Source organism: Chelmon rostratus, chromosome 4 (assembly GCF_017976325.1).
Source record: "Chelmon rostratus isolate fCheRos1 chromosome 4, fCheRos1.pri, whole genome shotgun sequence".
Classification (NCBI taxonomy): domain Eukaryota; kingdom Metazoa; phylum Chordata; class Actinopteri; order Chaetodontiformes; family Chaetodontidae; genus Chelmon; species Chelmon rostratus.
In genome coordinates, this window is record NC_055661.1 from 5,810,674 (window position 1) to 5,825,228 (window position 14,555).

The window sequence follows — 14,555 nt, forward strand, 5'->3', positions numbered from 1 at the left end:
TTAGATCTGTTAGTTATGTAAAATAGGAATAAATGGCTCCTGGAGGTCAAGGTTTACCCTTCTGATGTTAAAACATCGAGTGTCAACAATGCATGAGGTTTAACACGGGGCATCAGGCAACATTAATGATTTATAACTCCCCCTCCCCCATTCCTCTAAGATCACACAATCACCGCTGCTCCTTCCTTCCTCCTCTTCCTCCTCTTCCTCCTTCCCGTTGACACTCACGACTGGAGAAGCACGCGTTTCATCCACCGGCCTGGTCTCACACCGACAAGACAAAAAAAACACAGCAGTAAGTAACGTTAACGCTGATTGACAGCCGGGGTTTCAGTCCGGGGATCAATGTTGGGGTTATTTAAAAGACACCGCAGGAGAGGGGCGAATATTACGCGGCTGACAGATAGCGGGGACTCGGCTTCTGTTAGCCGATGCTAGCATGCGGCTAGCTGAACCGGGCAGCTTGCTAGCGCTAACGCGGCTGTCACGCCGGCTGGACACCGGCTTCAGTGTCCGCTGCTCTACACTGACATTTTACATGAACGTCAACATCACAAACTAATTCTCAGCTGTCACATTTTCATAACAACCACCGTTTTTTGTTTCCCGTTACATGCTAACCACCTCTAGTATTCACTGTAGCTAGGACCAACTTCAACATGAAAGATGGCTAATGTTAAGGTTAGCAGGGCACACCTTTTGGTGATGACAGCTCTGCCTTTTTTATTTTATTGTTTGCTGTTTGTCTTGCAGGACAGGCTTTTCTTCCTGACATGACTCATTCATGACATTTAGTGAAAGTGTTGCTTTCACGTGTCAAGTCCTTTAAACAGGAACTTGTATCTCAATGAACCTAAAGTGACCATTTCAGATGTGGGCTCGAGGCTTGATATAGTCGTGTTCAGTGACTGCGGATATTATATTTAAAATTAAATGGAGTTAAGCATTTACTTAACTTTTCATTGCCTTGCCGACCTGTCTTTCTGCAAGTCACTGTACCCCACCCTTCCTGCGGTGTTGCACTGCATCTGACCCTGTAATTGACCTCCTTGTGAAGCAGGTAAACTGCCCCACAGGTGCAGTGGGATGAAACATTATGAGCAGAGTAAATGCTATTTGATTATTCAAACAGGAAACTTGACAAAGGTTGTTTGAGGTGACTTCCCCATATCATGACATTATGGGGATAATCAAGTGCACAGTGAATAACTGTAGAGGCTATAGCTGGTAATACTTAATGAAAAAAACAAAACAAACCCAATACTGACCTGACCTGATCAATCTGTGTATCTGAAGCCTGATATAACATATCTGTGCCCTATGCTCATTGCTGTCCAAAAACTATTAAAACACATCAGTAGCCACGCTATTGGATTCTGTGACATGTTCCTTGATTGCGAATAACATGGACACTGTAGTTTATTTTTAGTTAATCCCACACACACAGTCCTGCTGCCAGAAATACTAGAGCACCAAATGTGTATTAATATGCTGCTTAAAATAGCCCACTGTTTCCTCCTGTTTTGAGTAACATTTTCTAAAAACTACAGGGTAGAGGACTGGATTGGGATCCCGCGGGAACCATCGTAAATCTCACAGGAGCAAGTGGTTTAAATTTTGCTGCAGGCGATCAAAAACTAAACTGCTGGATGAAAATAGTTGAAATTTGGTTCTTAATACGTGAGTCAATGATCACACTTTATTAACTGAAATAACCACTTGTTCATTAAGAATGAACACCAGGTGTACAGGTCGGACATGAACCAAGCCCTCTTACATGACTGTGATCTAGACTGTGCCCAGCAATGGCTCATAATGACCAAACAGGACAATCAATTAGCCAAATAATGAACGCACAGCGGACATGCCGGGCGTCCGCAGGGCGCGCTCCTGCCGGACTGCCCCCTCCACCTCGTCCATGGCAGGTTGGACCCGGACCCAGTTCCAGGCCTGGACCTGTACCTGCCAGCAGCGTCACTGGACGGCCTGCCATGTGGCAGACCCACAGTCACTGTCTTCCTCTCTCTGCTCTCAAAGCTAACCAATCCATGCTGCCGCTGAAACCAAGTAAACTTAGTCCTATCATTTTTTTCAAACTTGGTGCGGCATAGGGGCAGTCTGGTACCAGCCTTCCCTGCGGCCACCCGGGTCGTCTGGTCTGCTCAGTCCAGAGACACAACTGCAATAGCTGGAGAGGTCCACGTGTTTATGGAGGAAACTCCAGCTCACGGCCTGCTGAATCAGCACTGCCACTGGCCGTGTTTTACAAACCAACCACAGGAAAAACAGACATAACTAGAGAATACAGTCTCTGTGCTCGACTCAAACAGTTAACTCATAGTGCTTCAGAATCAATGTTTCCCATTGCTCAGCGCTCTGATGAACAGTATATATGCTATTATAGGTAGGAAATCCAGCAGGAGTGGGATTGAGGAAACAGTCCCATTCAGGGCTCTATTACAGGATTCAGCTGTTGTAGATAATTAATTCAACTGTTTTTTGTTTTGTTTTTTCAAATGAAAGTATATATTTGATTTTTTTTTTTTTTTTATGTCTGTATGAACTAATGGTTTGGAGGTTTGGAGTGCCACAGGCTGTAGAGATGGAACTATCACATTGTTGGTTTTGGTGTATTCAAGGGATTTATTGGCAGTAAGAAAAATACAGAATAAATCTCAAGCCTTACCCTTCAAATAAATCGTTTTTGAGTTTGGTTTAAGAGCTGCATCAGAAGGGGTGCATCCTAAAAATTCCCATATAGAAAACACAAGAAATGATCCGATGTGGCAGAGCAGCATGGCTTATGGCCCTGCACACAAGAGTGCTGTTTTCTTAGTTGTAACATCACCACTAATGCGTTTGGCTAATTGAACTGAAGGATTTCGACGGCTTTAACAGAAAATGTTCAATTTTGATGATGGTGAGGAAAATAAGCTGCCCCAAGTGCTTTCATTTGTAGAGAGCAGAGATGCAGATTAAGAGAAAGCTTTGGGATGCATCCAAGTTGTTGCTTGAAGTTCTTCCTTAATATCGGAGCCAAAGTTTCATGTTGAGGTATTTATTTAGAGAAATCTTTAACATGTAGCTTCTTTCTCCTCATCTTGCATTCAGAATTTGACAAGTGAGTATTCTCTGTAACACTGGCATTTACCTCCTTAGAGTTTTGTTGCCCTTTTGGCCATAGTTATACCCTTTTGTGTCAGTTTCATTGTTTTCCAAGGTGGTGATTGTTAAATTTCTTTCTCAATGGCTTGCGGTTAACTGGATGAAAAGAACGTGTTGAGCATTTGAATTTGATGCTAGTGTAAGCTCAACACCTTTATCAAGGAGGTGAGTTAAGAGCTTGAATAGGATTTTCTAATAAACATTACACAGGAAATGCCTTCCCCAAACACCACCCAGCTCCCTCTGTGGTATATTAGTGTTCATCAGTATTACTAACATCCACATGGTGAAATGTTAAGGGAATGCATTTCCTGTATTGCATCAGGATAATGTAATATCATAAAAACGGCATGGCTTGCACTTTGTGTGATTTGTTGATACCAGAGGAAAACCTCAATACTTACTTACTAAATTAATTACTCTGCTTGCATGAGCATGTCGGTACTTTCACGAATCCATCAATGTCAGCATGTAATTATTTTAAATCCACAAGCTTTGATGTTTGGTTTTGGACTTGTTACACCTTTTTTTTTTCGGCACGTTCTCAGATCATTGTGTGAAGATTTGTCAAGTCTGCCCCACAAGTTCAAAATGAAAAGATATGAATATTTACAAAGAAACATTTGCAATAGAGTTATGGCAAAATTAACTCTTATTTTCAAAATTTGTTCATTTGTTCATGTCGAATAGTAATTTATAATCCTCTGAGTGCAGCTTGTGAATAATCAAAGGAACCGGGGTATCAAGGATATCAGTGTTGAGGTAAAGGCGTCTTATGATAACATAATTCAGTAGAACAGGCAACGCTAGCTGCATTGCTATACAGTTAAACGCTTACACTTAATATACACTTAACATTTGACAAATGCCTTTGCAGGATAAGCATGATAACAATGGGCTATAATAATGGCACTGCTCGAAGCTACTGTGTCACTTAAAATCATATAGAATAAACTGAACTGAATTCTTCCATTGGACTAAATACATCTTATGGCTATATCCTTTTTTTCCTGCATATGGTTGCAGCAATCCATGTTAAAAATGTCTTTACAAGCAATGTTGGGATTTTAGAAAGATTTATATGTAGGTATAAAATACTTGTATGGGAAGTCATTGGGTAGCAGGAAAAAGTGAAACTCAGAACTGTGCAGTTCGTGTTTTTGGCTTCAGATAAAGGGACAGATGGCCCCACAATCAAAAATATTTTCTTCTCTTACCTGTAGTGCTATTTATCAATCTAGATTGATTTGGTGTGAGTTGCTGAGTTCTGGAGATATCGTCTGTAGAGATGTCTGCCATCTCTTGAACATGATGGAACTAGACAGCACTCAACTTGTGCCCAAAAAGTACATTTGAGAAACTCAACAGAAATTACTCAAGGTAATCCACAGACCTTGCTGTGAGTGGTTTCATCTAGGAGCTGTTTTATTTCTACCAAACTACACCTTGCGACCGTATCTCTGACCAGCAGGAAGCATGCATCTACTCCATTAACCCTAGTCTAACATTGTTCGCTGTTAGCGATGAGTTTATAGCTCATCGTTGCAGCTCAGCCGAGGAGGAGCCATTAATGTCTACATCCTGCACTGTCACAAGCACCAGCCTCTTGTTCATGAGTAGATGCACTGTGACGTGGCTGGTGGAAATAACATTTCTACATGAAACTGCTCACAACAAGGTCTGTGGATTATCTTGAGTCATCAGGCCATGATTTCTGGCCTGATTGTAGCGATGACACAAAGCACATTTCAAGAGACGTTGCTGCTGAGTTTCTCAATTGTATTTTTTTGGTGCTTTGTGCAACACAAGCTGAGTGCCGTCTAATTCTATAATATTCAAGAGAAGGCAGACATCTCTACAGCTGATATCTTCAGAACTCTGCAACTCACCAAAGCAATCTAAATGGATAAATAGCTGTACAGGTAAGAGGAAAATAAAGAATTTTTGATTTTGGGGTGAACTGTCCCTTTAAGAAACCTCCAGCTGGAATTTCCAGTAGTATGGAAGCAAGTGTTTCCCTCATTATGTGCTTGAATTTATGTCATGGGGGAATAGCTGGATGCTCCCCTGTGGTAGGACTGACTCTTGACAAATCACAAACACAGATTCCATTTACTAAACATTTCAGTTCATCTGCATGGATTTCTTTTAATTCCCTGCATGTGTCTTGCATTTCTCTGGGACTGTATTGTTGTACATACAGCTTTATAACAAAGCCAGAGTTAGTGTTTGACACTGAGTCTAATAGATCAACCCTTTGTGTCGCTAAACCTTCCTGCATCTCTCTAACTAATCCAAAAGCCTGTACCTGTTATTCTCTTTTTTTCCCCTGCAATGGATCAAAGATGATGTCTAAGAAGATCCCCCAGTGCTCTGCAGTGGATCCATTGGAGCATGATCAGCCTCCCAGCAATTGTCAGGTGGACCGGTCTGTGAAGGCAGCACTGGGGTGTAGGAACAAGGCTGAATCAGGTCAAAGAAACGGAGAGACCGCGTCATCATCCCCAGAGAGTGGTAGCTTGAATGGAGACGGAAAGCGCAGCGGGAAAAACCGTCGCCGCAAGAAACGTTCATCCAATCCCGAGAGTCGCCCTGAGGGGAAGGTCGACAGTAAGACCAAGAATGAAGAGAAGTCAGACAAAAGGACCAGCCAGCCGCCTGACCCCCGTGCTGGGCTGATTGGCCTGCAGTCTGAGTGTGCTAATGTCTGGTTTGAGCGCAGCGTCTACGAGCGAGCCGAGAGCCTCTACCAGTGCTGGTTGGCGAGCTCCTCCAATGGGACCACCCAGTCAAACCGGTCACTTTCGGCACCAGGGAAACAATCAAAGTCTCCGTCTTCTGTGGCTGCTTCTCCATCAGGTCTGGTGTGCCACCACGGCGATCAGGTGGCTTGCCACCACGTCGTCCAGGCCGTGTGGGTGAACAAGGCGACCTTTGACCAAGCAGAACGCCGCTTTGTTGAAGAGTCTGTGCCGTCCATTCCAAACTCTCTGGCCCTTCCATCCCAGCCTAACCGCTCCATCCCACCCACAACACCTGATGAAGGATATCAGTCTCTAGCCCAGACTCCTGCGACCCCGGTCATCCAGCAAGCAGCTGTCCCACCAACCAATAGACAGCCAATTAACGGACTCCCCCGCATCCCTGTGGAGCTGCTAAGAGATGTGTGGCTGGAGAAGCCGTTCTATGACCGTGCCGAGGCAGCCTTCTACCAGAATCTGTACGGTAACAACTCCTCCAAGCGGTCCAGCTGCGCCTCCACTGCCAGAAGTAGCGACCACCCTCAAAGCCTAGTAGAAGAGGAGGAGGAGGAGGAGGAAGAAGACGAGGAAGCGGTGGTAGAGGAAAAACGGGTGGTCCCGCAGGGTAAAGCAGAAGTCTTCCACGCTCTGCTGCCCATTCAGGAAGAAGAGGAGCCAGCTGACGTCCCAGAGAAGGAAGAGGCGTCAGAGGCCGGTGTCTGCAACTTCGTTCACCCAGACAACGAGCGGGTGTGGCTGGACAAGTGGCGGTATGATGCTGCAGAGAGCCGTTTCCATGGTTACAGTGGGAGTGAAGCTGTGGTGGTGACGAAGGGTCGGAGGCCAGAAGCAGCATCAGTTGCCTCCACCGCCCCACTGAGGGACAAGTATGACCAAACCGGGAGAATGGAGCCGCTGCAGCTGTTTCACTTTTATCGTTCATTGGTTTTCTTTGTGTAATCATGTGTTTCACTTGGTTTTTGTTTTTGTTTTTTTTAAACATTTTTTCTTTTGTGTAATCAAGTCTTTGTTCATGTTTTTTTCATTTGTCATGGTTCGTTGATTATTTATTCCTTGAGGTCTTTTTTTTTTACTTTTCCTGAATGACTGTTGTTTGTATGAACCATTGTTGCCTTTTGCCAACTTCATTCAGAGTTTCTTTTATACAGTTGCATTAGAGCTGTTTGTGTGGGGTGTGGCTAAAAGAACACATACAAGTTATTTTACAGCTAATGCATCTAACATTGTGAATATTGATCATATATCAAGCTGTTTTAAGCATAAGAATTGTAAGTAGTAATACAGAATTTCTTTATTTTTTCCTTTTTCCCTGACCTCCTGTGTCCTGTTCATACATCCCTCTCTTGTCCTTCCTTGCCCTCTCCTGTGTAGCACCATGAGTTCAGTGGACTTTCTGGCCCAGGAGAAGATCTGGTTCGACAAACCTCGCTATGACGAGGCAGAAAGACGCTTCTATGAGCGCATGAACGGCTCCTCACAACCCACACAGGTACCTGCACTGTCTCAGAGGCTCAGTTCAGCTGTCACTGCTCACACCTGTAGTTAGATTGCCCCAACCTTTTGACATTATTTGCTTTATTTCATAGTTGTTGTTTTTTGTGTTTGTGAATAACAGTAAAACTATCAAATAAGAATGACAAAGTCACAGTTTCAGTTGCTTAGTTTTAAGTCTTGAGGCAGTCTGTCCACTCTCTCCATAGTGTGAGAGGAGGAGGAGGGAGAGGGCAAATGTACAAGACTGGGGGCAGAAAACATGAAGCTAAAGAGACACATTGAATCTGAAGAGCCTTTCGATATTTCAGACTTGCTGAAACTTAACTTGACTTCTATCACTTTGTCATGTAGGATGTTGGAGCGAACACCATTCTGCAAGACATCGCTCGGGCCCGAGAGAACATCCAGAAATCTCTAGCAGGAGTAAGTACTCGCTGTGTGCTTTATCTGCCTCTTATCTCACATTTTCCACTTGTACTCAAGTACGTTATGTGTAGCCTGAGCAATTACGGTCCTGTTTGACCTGCAGTATCTGGCACGTTGCTTTTCATAGATGGTTTATTTAATTTCATGAATGGTAATAACAATGTGATTAGTGGCTCTGTCGGTCATTTCTCTCACATGGTAACCACAGCTCCAGGGGCACCAGGGTCTCTGTGTATCTGTATGCTTTTGCTGTGGAAGGATCTAATCTGCCACCTCTCCATGTCCACACCTCCAGCTTCATTTGGAAATTTTGTAGCAACATTTATCGGTGATAACTCATCAATACAGTTGAAAGACCTGCTTAGAAACGCTAAAACGTACCTTCAGCTGCGTGTGGCCTGATAATCTGATCTGATGAAACACGGGAAGAAACCTTTGATGAAAGGCACATTCTTCTGATTACTCAGCATAGCCCGCTTTGCTGATCTGTTCTGACTGAACTGAACTTTTGCTGTGTGTTATCGGCATTTTGACGTCAATAAAATGCATGTGGTGCTTTGTGTCATCGCGACAATCTGTTAAGAAACCAGAAATCAGTTGCTGCTTTACCTTGACCTTTCATAGCTGGTGGTAATGAAAGTGTTTGTATAGTTGGTTACAATCAGAGCACCTTTAGTATGTGGAACATCTGTACATGCTTATGATTTGCTTGGCATATTTGAGCTTGTTTTTTTTCTACTGTCACTTTGTTTTTGCTGACTGGCTGAAACAGTTTGTTCTGCATACAGATTATCTTTAAGCAGAACCCTCCTCCACAGAGACGTGGACATAGCTGCCTTTAATCTGTCCTCTTCCATCACCTCCCAGCCCTGATCGGTTTCTGTTTTACACTCCCTCAGTGGCACTCCTTCAGCATTTACTGCATTCACTTCTGTTCCTCCTTCCCTCCCTTGTTCATGCTTGAAATCCCCCCCCCCCCCTGCCCAGCTGAAGACTACACTGTGTAGCAGAGGGTCTGGTCATCCTTCCCTGAGCCAACAGTCCCAGCTTGTAAGTGCCACCATGACTTGTGTGTCCCTGAAAGCACCTCGCTGACATCCCGCTCCAGTTTGAGTTAATTAGCGTTCAACCTCTTAGTGAGCTTTTAGTTGATATTGTTGTGTGGAGTGTGGCGGCTCATCACTTCAGTCTGGCTGTAGATGCTGCTGAGAGGGACACGGCTGTGTGTTGTGTTGCGTGTTCACCGTTGGGGGTCTGCTTAATAGTCCTGGCTTTGAAGAGAGGACTGACGCTCTGGTTTGGCCGTCAGATGTTGCTCTCAGTTAACTCCCGTTTCCCGTGCAGAGCAGCAGCAGTGCAGCTGATCAAGGAGAACTCGTCTGTCGCATCAAGAGCCTGGAGGTGGAGAACCAGAGCTTACACAAAGGTGGGTTTGTTTGTCCACTTTGATCAAATATAATACATTTTGTTGTTTTTTCCTGCATGGCGGCTGTTCTAGTGTCCGTAGGCACTGTGTGAATATTTGCAGAGCCACCATTAGCATTTGATAGTGATCAAATACAGTGCTGACATGACTGCTTTAGTGGATTACTTTAAATAGATTTTGCCAGACAGAATAACAGTCCATTTTTGGAACTGTTAGGCAACAAAGGAAGCCATTGAAAGACAACCCCTCTGGCTTTGGAAACTTGTGATTTCATGAAATCCTCATTTTCTGAGATTAGGTTTATTTAATAATTGATTCAAGTTTGATTATTAAAGTATTATTGCACAATTACTTGGAGCCCTGAATTATGTAAATTGTAAATTGTGTTTGTATGGTTAATTAACAGTCTGTCCATGTTTAGAATGACAAATGGTCATCAGAAGTTAACAAAACCCACTGTGTTGTCTTGAAACTGCTTATTTTATATGACCAACCACAGATCCAACGAGAGAAATGGAAACAAATAACAAATGTTAGCATCATTGCACCTCTGTAATGCAGTGCACACTTTCTTCTTCCTTTGTTTCTGTTTCATCTCAATACCTTCATCTAGAATACATGACCATTCGTATCTGGTCCTTGTTTATTCCCAACACTTTTCTACCACGTGTGTTACTGAAGGTTGTTCTTCTTTTGTGTATGTGACTGACTCTGGTCCTGTTTCTTCAGTGGTGGATGACTTGAGGGCTGCACTTTCCAAACTGGAGTGTCGAGTAGCAGTTCTGGAGAAATCTCCTGCGGCTGTGACCGCAGCTCCCGCTCCTTCAGTTCCCTACACAAATGTGAGGTTATTCACAACGTTTTCACCAAACCAGTTCTGTTTTAGTTTGACTGTAGCTCCAACACACCACCGTAGACTCCTGTGTGAGCATGTGGTTATTTTCACTCTGTTCAGGGCACCACTGTCCAGCAGAAGACCAGCGCCCCGGTTAAAGAGGAGGAGGAGGAAGGGGATGATGATGATGATGACATTGACTTGTTCGGCAGTGATGAAGATGAAGAGGCAGAGAAACTCAAAGAGCAGAGGTTGAAAGAGTACGCAGAGAAGAAGGCCAAGAAGCCTGGTGTCATCGCCAAGTCTTCCATTTTATTGGATGTAAAACCTGTAAGTCTGCGTTTTGTCCAATTTTACCCAAAATTCAGCGTTGGTGAGCTAAAAACAGCCTTAATACATTTTTATTTTATTTGGAGACCAACTGACGCAGTGACCTCTGTTCATCCTGGCCTCTTTAGTGGGATGATGAAACCGACATGGTGAAGCTGGAGGAGTGCGTGCGCTCGGTGCAGGCAGACGGCCTGTTATGGGGCACGTCCAAACTGGTTCCTGTGGGTTACGGCATCAAGAAGCTCCAGATCGCTTGTGTGGTGGAGGATGACAAGGTGGGAACAGACATGCTGGAGGAAGAAATCGTCAAGTTTGAAGACTATGTAAGTACTTTGTAATACTGTTAAGTGTTTCTGCAAAGGTCACAACAGACATGTTTTAGACATCTGGAGTCACTGTGATCTAGACGGTAGTCCATTTGTGATTCAACAGAGTGTCTGCAGGTGGTCTGCCCTTTGATTTGCCATTCAAATGAGTAAACAACACCAGTGTTTCTCTTAAAACATTCAGCGATCATTGTCATTGATGTTTATTTGGTGTATATTTATGACTTTTTGAATCAGAAGCAGTAAAAATCCTTCCAGGCTTAAACTCACAAACTCGCTGGGTCTGTGTGAATCTGCTTTTTATGGTTTTGGTCATTAGTAAATATTGAACTGCACTGAGGGGTCTCCAGTAGACTCCATCTGTCTCAATAAGCACACCTCTCAGTATAATCAATACAGTTTAATAGAAGCTGCAGCCTCCAAAGAGATCATAAAGTTGAATCAGCACCCCTGCAACAAGTATTGAACACTGCAACCTGCATGAAGGGAGAGTTCATCACAGGACTGTTGTGTTACACTGCATTACCTTTAACTCAGCGTACCTAATAAACTGGCTGCACACGTCAGTGAATCAGCTTCTCAGTCACAGTCGGCACGTTGCTGCCATCATGTGGTTAAAATGAGATTACAGTTCATACAGTAATGAGAAATGTGAAATCACACTGTAATTCCCCAGGTGTGAGGGAGCCTGGAGAATAACTCATTCAGGTTTCTCATTTTTGCTCCGTTTCAGATCCAGAGCGTCGATGTAGCAGCTTTCAACAAGATCTGATTCCAGTGTGTCTCTTTCTCTGTTTCTTCACGCCTTGTTTCTCTGCTGATTGTGTCAACGGTTAATAATAAAAAACAACTCTTGCACTGAAGCTGTTGTCTCGTGGATTGTGGTGTCGGAGGATGGAAATCAAATGGACAAAGTGAGTGTTCTTGTCGTAGGTTTTAGAGGACCAGATCACCCAAATGGCCTTTGCTCAAGAGGGGGGGATTCAAGGCACGCACATTTTTAGATGTCTGCTTCCAAAATCGAAAATTTAAAAAAAAAAAAAAAAAAAATCAATTTACCATTGATGTATTTGGGGTGGAGGCAGAGATCTCAGATGTATATCTCCAAACCCAGTACCCAGAACTATCTGCATGGCTGAATACTACTTTTGGTGAGCGATCTTTATTTTTTAAACATTAAATAACGGCAGGATCAGACTACATGACAATGTATCACACTGTCAGGAGTTGTGCTACTCTTAATTTCTCCTGCGCATTGAACTCAGACCAATCACAGCTGTCGGTCTTTCACTTCATGCAAAGTATTGGCCTGTGGCTGCTCACTCACAGACACTTGAATGTTGGTAGCCATGGTGTCCAAAGTGTCAGCATGTTGTAAATGTTGTCAGTCTCGTAGAGAGCACAGTAGCGAGGCCTTATAATCAGTCTTCCACAGTGTCTGTACAATGACGCACCACACAGAACCAAAACTGGACTGATCTCATGTAGTCTGATCCCACATCAGTCCCTGAGGTAGCAACAGCGTGACCAGCCTTCACCCGTTACACACAGTATGTCCAACTAGCTGTCAGTTAGAGAGTTAGATTAGCCTTTGTTGTCTTGGCCATCGAGAGAACACGGTGACACATTTACAGCCAAACTAAAGATGATCCCAGATCTGCATACACACCAAAAATACTGCACGATGCCCTGCAACAAATATATGAAGGAACACTGTCAATACCCCAGTCTGACCGATGGTTTCAAACAATAACAAGACTAAAATGTATTAAAGTTTGTAAATATACTCAATTATATAGAAATATCAGCCAATAAAAGAAAAGAATGAGAAGTGGAATAAACTACACTATAATGAGCATGAATCTTAGTTCATTGTTATCTCTTGCACTCTTCTACCTGCTCACAGCTTTTTCATACTTTCATATTTTCATTAATTTAATTAACAATTTTAACGTCAGAATATTTAATTGCAGCAGAAATGTTGTGGTATGTCTTTGATAAATGGCTGATGTGTCAGTAGAGCCTGGGTTTGGTCCAGAGTCATTTTCTAAATGACATTAAAAACTCTGTAAAGTGACCTCATACCATCTAGATGTTTAGACGCTCAGTCAGTTCATGGTGCTGAGTAGACTGCCCGAGCCTGACACTGTGCAGGAGAGAGGCTGGTTGAGGTCAGTGTTCACCCTGTTCAGGAGCTGCACCCCTCTGGGGCTTTTCATACGGAAGCAGAGCAGACTTGCATTGTGGTCCAGGAACTGCTGGAGGGAACCTCCACCCCCTGCACCTGCAGCTCCAACAGTCCCATGATCCCAGCCTGTGTCCAAGTCACTGGATTATCGCTGAGGATAAAATTGAAAAAAGTCCAAGGTGACATATTAAAATTGCTTGTTTTGTCATCACCTCATCTTCCCCCAAACTGCCAGCTTTGTCGTTCAGTAGGTCCGACTGCACCCTGTAATATCAGGATACTGTATCTACCCGTTAGGTAAGAGATACCTGCTGTATAAATTATTTTTAGGTTCCCAGATTGTTTTCTCCTTCACACAGAACTACTCATCTCGTACACTTGTCAGTACGTGCTGTACTGGTACACTGTTAAATTGGGAAGAATGGTGCTGAACATTGCAGGCTTTATTCTGAAGAGTCACCCAAGAGCCAACAAGCCCAACAAACTATTCAGAGCTACGTTCAAATTCTCACTGTGACTTCATTGCATTTTCTAGTTGTAGCTGGTCAGTATGAATACTTTTATATTTCAACTTTCTGTGCTCTCAACATTTTATCAACAACATAAGACATTGCTCAGGAATTTTTAAGTAGCAGAAACCTAAATAAACACAGGAACAAACTAAATGCATAAGTTAAACTAACACCATTAACTTTACTAACTCATTAACTAGTTTATTTTTGTAATAACAAATATAAAAAAACATGAAGATTTATTTATTTCATGATTATAGTTATTAATATACGTTAATATAATATTAATATACTTAAATATAATAATAATATAATTTATAATGTATGTGTATGTTTGTGTATAAAGGAAGCAGGGGGGTATACAATATACATTTCCTCTTACATAATATTGATGCATTTTCACATTTCATTTCCTTCTTTAAAGATTCAAACCTTCCAAACACTAAATTACTCCAAAATGTTTGAGTAACCTTTAAAAATGTACCTTCATGCATGTTCTTGATTTACTCAAATTAAATAAACAAATAATGATCAATGATCAATTGATGAATGAAGGCAAGCAGATTTATAGCAATAACATTTATCATCAGTGAGTTGTATGGAAACTAGTGGAAGAGATCAATTTATGGTTGGATGTCACAACATAAAACAAGTTAATGACGTTCATTCTCAGGATCCGTCTTTGAAGATGTAATGATCACAGTTGCCCACTAGATGGAACTGTTTGCCCTAGTTTGATATTCTAGGCTGTGCAGCAAAAGTTGTCTTATTATTACAGATGAAGGTGCTCAAAGGCTTACAGGTGAACTAACAAATAACATAGACAGCCTACAAACCCTGAATTTCAAATCAGTGAAAGAAGCAATAAATAAATAAAATAAATAGAGGGTGGTGTGGTGAGTACGCCTGGCTCACAGTGAGAGCCATGCATCAGGAAAAAACACTTTTTCCAAACATCCGTCGTCAGGATCAAAAGGAACACAGCGCTGCAGTGTGGTTGTTCATGTTTTGAGCCCAGCTGAAGAATGTCTCCTCTTCATTTCACTGGCCCCAGACCAGCATTTCACACTGTTGTGACCTTATTAAGTTAC

The 14,555-nt window shown here is 42.7% G+C and overlaps 2 protein-coding genes across 3 annotated transcripts; both read left to right on the plus strand.

Annotated features, from left to right (window-relative positions):
• The first annotated feature begins 173 nt into the window (after window positions 1-173).
• Window positions 174-11,627, plus strand: LOC121605165 (elongation factor 1-delta-like). 2 transcript variants are annotated; one of them, XM_041934968.1, is made up of 9 exons: window positions 174-295; window positions 7,299-7,416; window positions 7,773-7,844; window positions 8,835-8,897; window positions 9,192-9,273; window positions 10,003-10,115; window positions 10,229-10,438; window positions 10,567-10,761; window positions 11,498-11,627. In XM_041934968.1, the coding sequence occupies exons 2-9, from the start codon at window positions 7,303-7,305 to the stop codon at window positions 11,534-11,536; spliced, it is 888 nt and encodes a 295-aa protein (XP_041790902.1). In that variant the 5' UTR covers window positions 174-295; window positions 7,299-7,302; the 3' UTR covers window positions 11,537-11,627. The 2 variants fall into 2 exon arrangements, with proteins under 2 accessions (XP_041790902.1, XP_041790900.1); XM_041934966.1 differs by lacking the exon at window positions 8,835-8,897.
• On the plus strand, window positions 5,105-6,866 carry LOC121605354. The gene has a single exon (XM_041935234.1). It carries the CDS (start codon window positions 5,166-5,168, stop codon window positions 6,864-6,866), a length of 1,701 nt encoding a protein of 566 aa, XP_041791168.1. The 5' UTR covers window positions 5,105-5,165.
• Window positions 11,628-14,555: the final 2,928 nt, after the last annotated feature.